The sequence below is a fragment of the Nycticebus coucang genome, chromosome 12 (assembly GCF_027406575.1).
Source record: "Nycticebus coucang isolate mNycCou1 chromosome 12, mNycCou1.pri, whole genome shotgun sequence".
NCBI lineage: Eukaryota > Metazoa > Chordata > Mammalia > Primates > Lorisidae > Nycticebus > Nycticebus coucang.
This window is the reverse complement of record NC_069791.1, coordinates 53,823,705-53,837,318: the sequence shown is the minus strand read 5'-3', so window position 1 is coordinate 53,837,318 and position 13,614 is coordinate 53,823,705. Positions and strand designations below refer to the sequence as shown.

At 45.2% G+C, this 13,614-nt stretch overlaps 1 protein-coding gene across 1 annotated transcript in view; it reads right to left on the bottom strand.

Moving 5' to 3' along the window:
* The window catches only part of VWF (von Willebrand factor), a 167,687-nt gene extending 162,668 nt beyond the window's left edge, over positions 1 to 5,019 (bottom strand). Inside the window, exons 1-3 of the mRNA XM_053554967.1 lie at positions 4,827 to 5,019; positions 3,585 to 3,639; positions 1,431 to 1,595 (exon numbers count right to left, since the gene is read on the bottom strand). Of these exons, the coding sequence (XP_053410942.1) occupies positions 1,431 to 1,595; positions 3,585 to 3,639 (220 nt within the window). The 5' untranslated portion in view covers positions 4,827 to 5,019. The remainder of the gene's footprint in view (positions 1 to 1,430; positions 1,596 to 3,584; positions 3,640 to 4,826) is intronic.
* Between the last annotated feature and the right edge of the window lie 8,595 nt (positions 5,020 to 13,614).

The window sequence follows — 13,614 nt, the reverse complement described above, 5'->3', positions numbered from 1 at the left end:
ACCCAGAAGTCACTGTGTTAGAGGTTTCCCAGCAGAGTCCAAGCAGGTGGCAAAGACAGCCTTGGGGAGAGGCCAAGAAGCTAGGGAAGCTGTGGCCAACTGTCAGCTTGCTGAGCTCCCACCCAGCCAAGCCCAGTGCTAGACACACAGGATGCAATGTGCCCATACTGTTGGCTGATGGAGTGACAGCCCCGGAGCCCTGCAGCCTAGTCTCCATAAGTGTCTGGATGTGGCCAAAGACGCCCTGTTTCACTCAACTGAGTCAGTCTGCTATGCACCCTCTCCTGACCTTGGGCTCTGGCCTTGACCTGTTTAGTTCAGTTTTAGCAAGAATCCCACTGGGTCAGCTTAGCAAAGACCACCCACCCTTGATATCCACTCACTCTGGCCTGCCTTCAGCAAGAATCCTGTCAAGGATTCTTTCCCCTTACCCCCAAGATTTCCTCTTAGTAATTTCCCATCACCAACCCCCACCCTGCTCCTTGGGCCTAAATCCCTAACTTTCTTTGCTGTGTTCAGAGTTGAGCCCTGTCTCCCATTTCCTACCACAAAACCCCCACTGCAGCAGTCCCTCTGGAATGAAGTCTTCCTTACCGGCTTTAACAAGTGTCACGAAAACTTCTTTAATGGTGTGAGTCTGTTCATTCTCTCTCCACTCCCCAACACTGAGGCCCTCAACTTTGCTAGGTTTTGTAGCATCCCCACATCACACTCATCTGGCAAATTCATAGGGTGCAGAGGTCACCAAAACATAATTCTCCATCACCACTTCCAGCCCCTCTCCCAGCCTTGGCAAGTGTCCTCTGCCCTTAGTACAGAGAAGGTTCCTCCAACCTGAGATGCTGGGATCAAAACCCAGCTCCTCCTTTCATCATCTGCCAGGCCTTGGAAGGATTATACAATCTCCTGCCACTAAAGCTGCACTAAAGGCTAGTGTAGGTCTTGGTTCATCATCTTTAAAAGAGTGGTGATCCTACCTACATGCCAGAGCTGCTGTGGGGCTGCTGAAACAACACAGGTACCTGTACTTTGCAGGAGCACAAGAGGTGCCCAACATAAGCAATATTCTGAAGATGTTTGCCGGCCACCAAGAAAACAATGAGTCTTTCTTTTAGCCAGAAGCGTACATAGTCTACAGAATGATGTAGTTCATTTCTCTGGATGCTTTGGAGCTCCCAGAGCATTGCCTGGACCCAGAGCTATGGATACAACCAGTGGAAAAGCATGGAGACTGTCTGCATCCCACCAGGCTCCAGTGGGGAGAGTCCCAGGAGAAGCCAAGGGAAGCCAAGGGCTGTTCCCTTCTGTGTTCTTAGCAGCAGTGTTGGAGCTCAGGCACTGACCTGAGGTGAGGAATCCTTCCACACACACCAGCCTGAGCTCAGCCAGCCCCCTGTCTGAATTCCCCCCATGCAGTGCCCAGGACTCACCAAGAAGTGAGAAGGAGCGTTTTTCACAGTCCCCTGCCAGGAGGTAACTGCAGTGTCCTGCAAAGCTGTATATACTCCCATCAAAGGTGTTGATGAAGTCATCTCCAAAGAGGCTGCATCGGGCCACTGACAAGGACTTGCGACTCCCTTGCACGCAAAGCGTCCCTGGAGGAAAGGTGAGCACCGCTGAGACCACCTGCCCAAACCTCTTTGGCCTTGAAGAAATAAGGCTGCCACTGATAGAAGTTGGGCTGTGGGAAGGTATTTGAGATCCTAAATAAGACTAAAGCTGTTGCTTTCAGCCCCCAAATAGGACCCAGAACTCTCATCAATAATGAAAGACCAGTTTTTTTGAAAATCTATGAGTTTTGACATATAATCATGGTCATAAAAACTTGGAGAATACAGGGGAAAAAAATGCAAAGAAGTTGCAAAATCTTCTGTAACCTAGTCCCAGTGATAACTCGAGTTAATATTTAAATGTTTTACAGCATATGGACAGTGTGGATTTTTTAAAAATTTGTGACCATACTATGTAAACTATTTATAATCTGTTTATTTCTCAGTACGTTGTAAAGACTTCATCATGCCATTGGAGATATTTATAATACATGATTTTTAGTTGCCACATCATATTGTGCATCTAAATATGCGTAGTACAACCCCCTATTGTTAAGTTCTTAGCATTTTTCCAAGTTTTTTTGTTTGTTTTGTTTTGTTTTGAGATAGGGCCTCACTCTGTTGCCAGTTCTGGAGTGCAGTGGCACCATCATAGCTCTCTGTAGCCTAAACTCCTGGGCTCAAGCAATCTTCATGCCTCAGGCTCCCAAATAGCTAAAACTACAGGTGTGCATTACCATGCCTGGCTAACTTCTTTAAAAATATTTTATGGCCGGCGACACTTGTGGCTCAAAGGATTAGGGTGCCGGTGCCATATGCTGGAGGTGGTGGGTTCAAACCCAGCCCCAGCCAAAAACTGCAAAAAAAAAAAGTTGCCAGGCATTGTGGCAGGTGCCTGTAGTCCCAGCTACTCGGGAGGCTGAGGCGAGAGAATCGCCTAAGCCCAGGAGTTTTAGGTTGCTGTGAGCTTTGTGACGCCACAGCACTCTACAGAGGGCAATAAAATGAGACTCTGCCTCTACAAAAAAAAAGGAAGAAAAAATTTATACAGAAGGGGTCTTGATAGGTCATCCAGGCTGTTTTCAAACTTCTGGCTCAAGCAATCCTCCTGGCTTGGCCTTCCAAAGTGTTTGGACTACAGGTGTGAGCAACCGTGCCTGCCCCAAATTTTTTAATATTATCAGTAGATTGCAGTGAAGATCTTTGTAAATCCGATAGTATATCTTGAGAAGATTAAATTTTCAATAGATCAGACTGTGTGCCTGCTGTATGAAATCCGTGATGTATTAACTCCTCCAGGGTCATGCGTTAACTTCCTCACTCTGTGTGTGCATGAGTGTGTGTGTGTGTGTGTGTGTGTGTGTGTGTGTTGTCAGGTGGGGAATCATAGAGGTAAACCTCTAAGTGTTCTGGGTCCCCTGGCACAGGCCCACCTGGTAGAAAGATGCAGAGAGTGTGACAAATATACATTTCTTCACAGACTAACCTGTGGATTGCAGGCTGAATGCTGCTAACCTGAGGGGTCTAATTAGAGACAATTCAAGGTGAGAAGACTCCTTCTGTCATTCCCAGACTCAGAATCTCAGTGAGGGAAGAAAGGCAGTACAGTGGAAAGTGGGCTGGGACCTGGGAGAACTTGAGATCTGATCTTGAAATTTTGGAGTAGCCTTTTCTCCTCTTTGATCCTCAGTCTCTTCATTTGTACCATGGGAGGTACTACGAGATGACCTCTACAATCCCTCCTAAAACTAATCATCTATCCAAGTCTTGGCTTCCTTCTTCCCCACCTGTGCTGCATCACACAGGACAGCTCTTCGGCTATTTCCCAGTAAGGCTTTTGCAGGCGTGCTGTCTCTGAGGAACACAAGGCAGGGCCGGGGGCTCTGCAGAACCTTCATGAAAGGCGACTGGCATGAGCCTCCCATGGGGATGGGCACACAGGTGAGCTCCAGACACACCTGCTTATTCCCAGAAGGGGATTACTCTAAATGGCCCTGGGGTGGGAGTAAGGAATGGAAGCCTTTTAGTACCTACCTGGCAAAGTGAGGGCCAGAGCAAGCAGAACCCCCACAAGTCTGGCAGGAATCATCTGCAGAGAAGCAAGAGAAATGAGCTGGTTATTGCTGCCCAGATAGATGGCTGCTAGTACGTGCTCCTATCAGTGCGTGAAGTGGGAAAAACATGCTTCTAAAGCAGGAGAAAAGACTGGTCATCATTGGCCCCCATCTCCCCTTTGAACATGGGCTTCTGATCCCCCAGAAAAGCCCCTGGTCACTGCCAGGCCCAAGAGTAAGCATTGCCATGAGTTGGCAATTGGGTACCTGCCTCCAGAAGCCCAGGGCCAGCTCAGAGGAGGAAAGCCCTGCCTTCCCCTCCTGCTCCTCTCCCGTCCCTGCCCTCCTGCAGCATCCATTCCTTCCCGCCTGCTCATCCTTCCATGCCTGGCAACCAACAGGTTGAGAAGAAACTGTATTTCATTTGTGTCCGCACAGAAACACCCAAACTTGGAGTATGCTCAGGAACCCCCAATTGACTATTTGTTTGTTGGTCCCCTTGCCTGTACCTTCCAGATCAGGGTGTCTCCCTCATTTCTGTCCCTAGCCCCTGCCTGGCACAGTGCCCAGTACCCAGGAGACGCTCAGTAAATGTTTGCTGAGTTGATCTGATAAATGGACAGGAGTCGCACATCCTGGAGCCCAGGCAAGTTTCCCCACTGCAAGCCTCCCCACCAGAGAAGAACAATTGCTTGGCAGAGCACACCCCAAGCCCCTTAGTACCCCTGCCATAGCTCTTCTCCTCTGAAAAATCTTGTTAAATGAAGTGCTTAATCTGTCATCTGAGATTCACTGGGGGTGATTCCTTTCCTACCTAATGCCCCATCCAACCAAACAAAAGAGAGATATGAGCAATTTATTATATATCTGTGGAAGGAACGCTGTGATATCAGATATGGACGAGTCTTGGTCTCAGAGCAGGTGCCCCTCTCCCACTTCCAATACACAGGTGCGCTGGTTGCTCACAGAAGTTTCCCAGAGGTGAGGGGGAAGCTCATTCTAATTCCTTCACGTGAAGTACTACCATGCAGTAAAACCCCCTGCTCAAAGAAAAGTAGCCACAGGACCCCCAGAGGCAAGTGGGAGAAGGGACATTAGAATTGTCCCTGCTGAATTGAGTCACCCTCCAAACAAAGCCCTTCTAGTCCAGCTCCCAGGGATAGGAATCAGTCCTGCCTCTTTCTCCCACAAGTGAAGCAGCTCTCCTCCCAAAACACTGTACCTTCCCCTGCAAATGGGGGCTGTAGGTGTCTCCAGGGTCCCTTGGGAAACTCAGCAGCTGCACGATGGTGCATGTGGCCACACCTAGGCCATGCTCCCAGCAACTGCCGAGGCTGACTCAGGCCTGCTACAGCTCCGGACGGAGCTCTCCTGCTGGTCCGTAGCACAGGGGCTGGGGAGGCCCCACAGCTGACGGAGATAAAGCCCAAGTTGTGACGTCCACCAACCTCCCCCTTTCCTCACCACAATAGCTGTGAGCTGCCATTGGCCTGACCATAATTACCAAAAGGAAACAATGAAAGGAAATAGTATTAGGAATACCTCCAAGCTGATAAGGCTTTGAACAGTTTGGAGGGAGACCTCCTGGCAGCTGTCTTAATGAATGGCCTTGCCCTCCCCAAACACCCTCACTCTCCTGTGTCCCCACTTTTGTCCCCACATTTGTCCCTGTGTGAGTGCCTCACACACAGAGAGGATGACCAGGAATGCCATCTGTCCCAGGGTAGGCTGATCCCGGCTAGGGAAGGATCAGCCTAAATCAACAGAGCTTCCTGATCTGGCTCCCAGGGCTGGACTCCAGGGACTTTAGGAAAAACACCTCAACCTGAGCCAATTTAGCTGCCACATTTCGAGGAAGGAGAGCACTAACACTTCCTATCCGCCCTAGGTAGGAACGATCTGGTGCTGGCCCCTGACAAAAACAATCAGTTTGGGATGGCGCCTGTGGCTCAAAGGAGTAGGGTGCTGGCCCCATATATCCGAAAAAAAGGTTTTTTTCAATTCTTTTCTCACTCTTGGGAGTGTTCATCTTCCCCTCCTGGGGTGGTACAGGGAGTGGTGGATGTGAGGCATGTGGGAAGGGCAGAGGTGGTAGGTTCAAACCCCGCCCTGGCCAAAAACAAAAACAAAAACCAAACAAACAAAAACAATCAGTTTGGGTCCTGGCCACAGTTTAATAATGGACAGGTTAAAGATGAAGGTCCCAGCCACACATCTGGGCCTTTATAAAATGGTAAGGGCAGCCGTTTGGTTCTAATACTTCTGTTATGATTAGATTCCTATAATTCTAAATTTCAAAGACTCTTCCACCCCACTTCTGCTTACCTAACTCCTCCCCTGAACTTAGGCACACACACATACACACACACATCCCATTCCTTCTTCCCAACTTCCCATTCCAAAAAGCCTAATTCTCAACATTATCTGCTAAACTAATTCCTGCTAAAAGAAGTAGCTGATGCAATAGGCAGGGGCAGGGGGAAGTGACTGTCTCCTGGTGGGATTCCAGGTGCTAAGATGAGCCGCTCAAGCCGGGTTGAGGGATGGAAGCCCAACTCATCCCTTCTCCATGACACCACCTGCTCTAAGACTTTGAGAAGCCACAATGTCCCCAAACTCTGCCCTTCCCACATGCCTCACACCCACCACGCCCTGTACCACCCAGGAGAGGAAGATGCACACTCCCAAGGAAGAAAAACAGTACAAGGCAGAATTGGCAGGAAAGGCACTGAAGAGTTCCCATTTTCTTTTTTTTTTTTTAATTCAATAACCTGAAAACCTTCCCTTTACAAAATATCTTGAAATTCTGTGTTAAATACAGCGAATGTTCTTTAGAGACATAGCTGAGCCTTGGAATATCTCCAAGGTCAGCTGGGAAGAGGAAGAACCTAAACCAGCATTAAGTGGCGCAGGCCTGTGGGGCTCGGCCAACCTGGGTACCCTCCAGGCTACAGGCTGAACGTCGCATGGACAGGAAAGGAGACTTGGCCCTGACCTAGGAGAGAACTAGATCTGGGACCCCTGCAAAAAGCCGAAGCCATGAAGGGGAACATCTTCCAAGGGGTGGACCAGGAGAAACATCCACCCACCAACATAGAAGACAAAGTAGCTGTCTATCCCCATCGATTTTAGAGATGGGAAAATTAAGTCTTTCTTTAGAATTGGTAGCCCTGCACTCACGCAAGTTTGAGATTCAAATTCACATTACAACATAGTGCAAGAACTCCCAAGCTAGTAGTCTCAGTACCCGAGGTTCCTGGCAGAAACAAGCACAAATCTACCAAAAACGTTGTATGTGATCTTCTTCTCAGGTCACGTATGAAACTCACAAATAAAGCTTTCTTGAGGCTGAATTCAAAATTTCACATTTTAAAGCACTTGAGAAAACAATCTACCATTGCAAGAATAAGAAGTCACAACCAAAAGTAGGATTAGACCTCTAAGAACTTCAAATAATAAAATGATTAGACTACAATGAAAAAAAAAAAGAGAGTATTGCAAATTATAATAGACTAAAAAGTAGGAGATGAAAACATTTTTTAAAAAGACATAATGATGGCTCGGTGCCTGTAGCACCAGCCACATACACCAGAGCTGACAGGTTCGAATCCAGCCTGGGCCCACCAAACAATGACAACTACAACCAAAAAATAGCCAGGTGTTGAGGCGGGCGCCTATAGTCCCAGCTACTTGGGAGGCAGAGGCGGGAGAATTGCTTGAGCCCAGGAGTTGGAGGTTGCTGTGAGCTATGATGCCACAGCACTCTAGCCAGGGCAACAGCTTGAGGCTCTGTCTCAAAAAAAAAAAAAAAAGACATAATGAGAAAAGAATTGAAAAAAAACTTCTTTAAGACAGAGTCTCATTTTGTTGCCCTTTGTAGAGTGCTGTGACATCATAGCTCACAGCAACCCCAAACTCTTAGGACACAAGTGATCCTCTTGCCTCAACCTCCCAAGTAGCTGGGACTACAGGTACCCACCAACATACCCGGCTATTTTCAGAGACATGGTCTCGATTTTGCTCAGGCTGGTTTCAAACTTCTGAGCTCAGGCAATCCACCCTCCTCAGCCTCCCAGAGTGCTAGGATTACAGGCACAAGCCACTGTGTCTGGCCTGAAGAAGAACTTTCAGAAATGAAAATACATAGTAAAGGCTGGGCAACCTCCTCGCACTCTGGGAAGTCAAAGCAGGTGGATTGCTTGAACTCACAAGTTTGAGACCAACCTGAGCAAAAGCAAGACCCTGTCTCTACTAAAAATAGAAAAAAAGTGAGGCAAGAGGAGTTCAGCCCAAGAGTTTGAGGTTGCTGTGAACTATGATGCCACGGCACTCTACCCAGGACAACAACTTAAGAATCTGTCTCCATGGTTGCGGTGAGCTGTGTGATGCCACGGCACTCTACCCAGGGCAATAAAGTAAGACTCTGTCTCTACAAAAAAATAAATAAATTTAAAAAAAAAAGAAAGAAAGAAAGAAAGCTGTATCTTGGAGAATATAAATTATTTTGTTATCATTTCTATTCATAGTGAGCGAGCCACTCTTATCAGCTAGGGTGGTGAGAAGCCTTCCAAAATCCTAGTTTCCAGATGCCAGACGTATGCAGTCTTGCAGGCAGGTCTTTAAAAGATGGCAGTCAGACCTGCTGTGTTAACTCTTTACTGCATATTGCACATTCCTTCTGCCATGTTGAATTGAAAAAATAATTTGTTATGGACACTTTCTAATTCATTCACTTAATTTTGGAATAATATCATTAAATTTTAAATAAATTTCATATAAATGTTTATGAAATTATAGTTTTTAAAAGTCAAATAATACAAGGCTTAAAAAATAAAACCAGAAAATGCCATGAGGGCTATGTTAACCAGTTCGATGAAAATATTTCAATTTGTATATAAAACCAGCACATTGTACCCCATGATTGCATTAATGTACACAGGTATGATTTAATAAAAAATAAATAAATAAACCAAAAATAAAAAATAAAAAAAAAAATAGTATGCCCTGGAGTATTTACCACAACAATTACCAACCATTTATCAAGGAAGCTACAGTGTCTGTGTATGTGTATGAGATAGAGAGAGAGGAAATCCCACAGATTAATCCTTTTGACATTTGGTCAATAAACTATTGCTGTTGGTCTTTAATACCAAAAAAAAAAAAAAAAATCTGTCTCCAGGGCGGTGCCTGTGGCTCAGTTGGTAAGGCGCCGGCCCCATATACCGAGGGTGACAGGTTCAAACCCGGCCCTGGCCAAACTGCAACCAAAAAATAGCCGGGCGTTGTGGCGGGCGCCTGTAGTCCCAGCTACTCGGGAGGCTGAGGCAAGAGAATCACTTAAGCCCAGGAGTTGGAGGTTGCTGTGAGCTGTGTGAGGCCACAGCACTCTACTGAGGGCCATAAAGTGAGACTCTGTTTCTACAAAAAAAAAAAAGAATCTGTCTCCAAAAAAAAAAAAAAACAGAAAAGAGAAAAATTTGCTAGAAAATAAGTCTGAGGAAATTGCTCAAAGAAATAGAAAAACATGAGAGAAGTGTTAAGAAACGTGATAGAATTAGAAGATCCAAAGGGACGTGCTGAGAGAAAACGTCTGTCCGTGCAAAATCCTATATGCCCAGTTTTAGTTTAAAGTCCCAGAAGTTGACCCTCAGTGCATTAGTGCAGATAATTTATTTGGGAGGGCAGGAAACATTGGCAGGGAAGTAGGAACGTGATATGGGGTAGAGAAACCAGCCAGTGAAAAATGTTTATTAAGCCAGCACCAACTGGGCAAATGAAGCTTAATCCTGTGAGCAAAGTCTGGGGGAACATGCACAGGCCCCCCAATTCTCCCACTCTGGGCCAGAGAGCAGGGGTGTTCCCCCATCTACTGCTAATGGGCAGTCCGTGTCAGGCTGCCCTGAGGGCATTAACTCCTCAATGCGTCTGGCCCTTGGACATGGAGGCTGGTAATCTAGAAGAAACACACGAAATTGTAAGGGCAAGGTCAGAGGCCTGGAAGGCAGGAACTGTGATATGTGGTCTACCTAGTTAAAGCATTGTTCAGAATTAGGAGAATGTAGACTTTTTTTGCTGTTTGTTTTTCAGAAAAATAAACAGTGGGTTTAACATTCACAGCCCTTTCTGAAAGACCTACTAAAGAAGGAGGTTAAACCCCAAAAAAGGATGCCAGAAGAAAAGGTAAACAATGAAGTTGGCAAATATGCAGGGGGGTGGAATATTAGTAGTGATTATATGAAACAATGATAAATTGGACAGTTAAAAAAATAAAATGGAACCAGAATACCAGACAGCAAAAATACTAAGACGGGAAACTGTAATAAAGCCCTCATGTTACTCAGAAGAAAGAAAAAAGTCATCTTGGCTTCAGACTTCCTAAGGCTAGTCTGCACAGTACAATTTTGAGGGAGGGGTACTAAAAGAGTAAAATTGAATGTAGGATTTTGAGCCCATAAGAAGCAAAAACAATAAATAAAAGTAGTCTGACCTAAGAGAAAAATAGAAAAAGCAGGGAAAACAGTGTAAAATAAGACAGTACAAAACAATCCAAACTGGCTGGATGCTCATAGCTCAGTGAGTAGGATGCTGGCCACATTCAGCAAGGCTGGCGGGTTCAAGCCTGGCCGGGCCAGCTAAACAACAGTGACATTTGAGGGCGGCGCCTGCGGCTCAGTCGGTAAGGCGCAGGCCCCATATACCGAGGGTGGCGGGTTCAAACCCGGCCCCGGCTGAACTGTAACCAAAAAAATAGCTGGGCATTGTGGCGGGCGCCTGTAGTCCCAGCTACTTGGGAGGCTGAGGCAAGAGAATTGCTTAAGCCCAGGAGTTGGAGGTTGCTGTGAGCTGTGTGATGCCATAGCACTCTACTGAGGGCCATAAAGTGAGACTCTGTCTCTATAAAAAAAAAAAAAAAAAACAACAATGACATTTGCAACCAAAAAATAGCCAGGCATCGTGGCTGGTGCCTGTGGGTCCCAGCTACTTGGGAAGCTGAGGCAAGAGAATCGCGTAAGCCCAAGAGTTTAAGGTTGCTGTGAGCTCTGACACCACAGCACTCTACTGAAGGTGACAGCTTGAGACTCTGTCTAGAAAAAAAAAAACCCAAACTGATCAATAATCAACCAGAAAAAGACATATAATCAAATTGGATTGTGTTAAAAAGATGCACAACCCAGCAGTGTTCAAGAGACAGACCTAAAATATAAAGGCACAAAGACTAAAAGAAAAAGAAAGGAAAAGGTAAATGATGACTAAGGAAAAGTTTATTTTATTACTGTCAGTCATCATTGGCAATAGAGAGGATAAAAAGGTGATCAGTGTTCTAGGAAGATATAATTATAAATCAATGTGTACTTAATTATATAAACTTAAAGTTTATAAAGGAAAAATGATTGAATTAAAAAAACTGAAAAGTAGAAATCTTTTCAGTTTTACCAAAGTCAACTATACCCCTTTATGGAAAACAAATAAACAAAAATACCTTAGCAACCTACAAAATCAAAGTAGTGTCATGGGCCTGAGAAACAAAGCACACTTCACACTTAAGCTAAAAGGGTAATATTTTTAGCACACTTCCCTTTAAAAACCAGAACAAGACAAGGGTGCCAATATCCTCATTGCTGGTCAACATTAAACGAAATGCCCAGGCCAGCACAGTAGGATGGAAGATGAGGATTTACAAGATACACGGCTTAGAAAGGGAAAAGCAAATAGTTATTATTTGAAGATATGAATGTTTACCTAGAAAAATTCAAGAGAATCTACATAAGAAAATCTCGTTAAGGCCAGGCACAGTGGCTAATGCCTATAATCCTAGCACTTTGGGAGGCCAAGGCAGGTAGATACCTTGAGCTCAGGAATTTGAGACCGGCCTGAGCAAGAGCAAGACCCCCATCTCTACTAAAAGTAGAAAAACTAGGCTTGGCGCCGGCCACATACACCAAGGCTGGCGGGTTCGAACCTGGCCAGCTAAAACAACAGTGACAACTACAACAAAAAAATAGCCGGGCACTGTGGCAGGTGCTGTAGTCCCAGCTACTGTAGTCTCAGCCCAGGAGGCTGAGGCAAGAGAATCATTTAAGCCCAAGAGTTTGAGATTTCTATGAGCTGTGATGCCATGGCACTCTACCAAGAGTGACACAGTGAGACTCTATCTCAAAAAAAAAAGAAAAGAAAAAGAAAAACTAGCCAGGCATAGTGGCACATGTCCATAGTCCCAGCTACTTGAGAGGCTGAGGCAAGGGTATTGCTCAACCCCAAGAGTTTGATGTTGCTGTGAGCTATGATGCCAAGGGTGACAGAGTGAGACTGTGTGAAAAAATAAATAAATAAATAAATAAAAATAGCCAGGCATTGTGACAGGCACCTGTAGTCCCAGCAAGTTGGGAGGCTGAGGCAAGAGAATCAGTGAAGCCCAAGAATTTGAGGTTGCTGTGAGCTGTGACGCCATGCCGCTCTACCGAGGGTGACAAAGTGAGACTCTGTCTCAAAAAAGAAAAAAATTGTCTATAGGAAATAAACAAACCATCTGACGGCAATAGATAGTGATATAAAAAGGCAATTTAGTGAAAAGAAAGAAACCCAACTGGCAGTAAACATTTAAAAAACCACTCAACCATTCAACCACACAGGTCACCAAGGAAATGCTAAATACAACCACAATTAGTTATCTACCCTTTGGGATGGCAAGGACGAGGGCCTCCTGGAATTCTTATTTGCTGCTGTTAGGAGGACCAATGGTTATCATTTTGGAGAAAATGTGGAAATATCTATTAAATTTAAAGATGCTCTTCCTTATAGCCCTCCAACTGTGTTGATGGAATTTCTTTCTACAGTAAACCCACAGACCACACAGATCAGTGATACGATAGAGTTAATTAGCCAGGCATTGTGGCAGGCACCTGTCGTCCCAGCTACTCAGGAGGCTGAGGCAAGAGAATCACCTAAACCCAGGAGTTGGAGGTTGCTGTGAGCTGTGTGAGGCCACGGCAGTCTACCCAGGGTGATAAAGTGAGACTCTGTCTCTAAAAAAAAAAAAAAAAAGGATAGGGTTTATTAGATAGAAAGAAATACGGAAGGAATAAAAGGCACCAGAGCCTCAGGCAGACCATGTGGGAAGTCCCCAGTCTTTTGTCTAGGGGGTTATAGACTGTTTTGTAAATAGAGAAGTCTTGAGAATTACATTTGGCCTGGACTTGGCAAACAGAAGACACTTTTTCTTTCTTCTTTTTTTTTTTTTTTTTTGCAGTTTTTGGCCAGGGCTGGGTTTGAACCTGCCACCTCCGGCTTATGGGGCCGGTGGTCTACTCCTCTGAGCCACAGGCGCCACCCCAGAAGACGCTTTTTCAATGTGAATTAGCGGATGGGTATATTACTAGCAAATGTGTCTGGGAGTCCACTGCAGAAGAGGCCAGCTTACAGAAAATACTAGCAAAACTGCTTTTCTCCTGTCTTGCTTGTATCCAAAGAGTACACTTTTGGAGAAAAAATTTTAGAGAAAACAGAAGTCCTTGTTCAGCCCTGAATGGGGGAACCCTGTATCAACTGCATCCTAGGCAAATCCCCTAGGGAAACCTTCATGCATGTGCACAAACCAGCAAGCACAAAATGTTTACTGAAGTGGCATCTGTAGTCACCAAGACATGAAAACAACTGACCTAAAAATACTTCAGTGGGAGAATAAATAAATTGTGGTGCTTTCATCCTATGAAATACCAAACAGCAGTTCAAAAATAATCTAGGTGTACCAACATGAAAAAAATTCCCAAAATAAGGGTGAGCAAAAAAACAAAAACAAGTATCAAAGGATATGTACAGCTTGATACCACTCGTGTAGAGTTAAACATCAACTCTAAAATAAAGAGTTGGTAAAATAAAACTCTAGAATATGGCTTGTAAATACAGTACATTAATTGCAGTAAAAGCAAATATGCATGATGTGATAACAGGACACTGGTCCCCTCTTGGAAGGAAGAGAGTATTGCAGGAGCCAACACAGACGAAGAAACTCT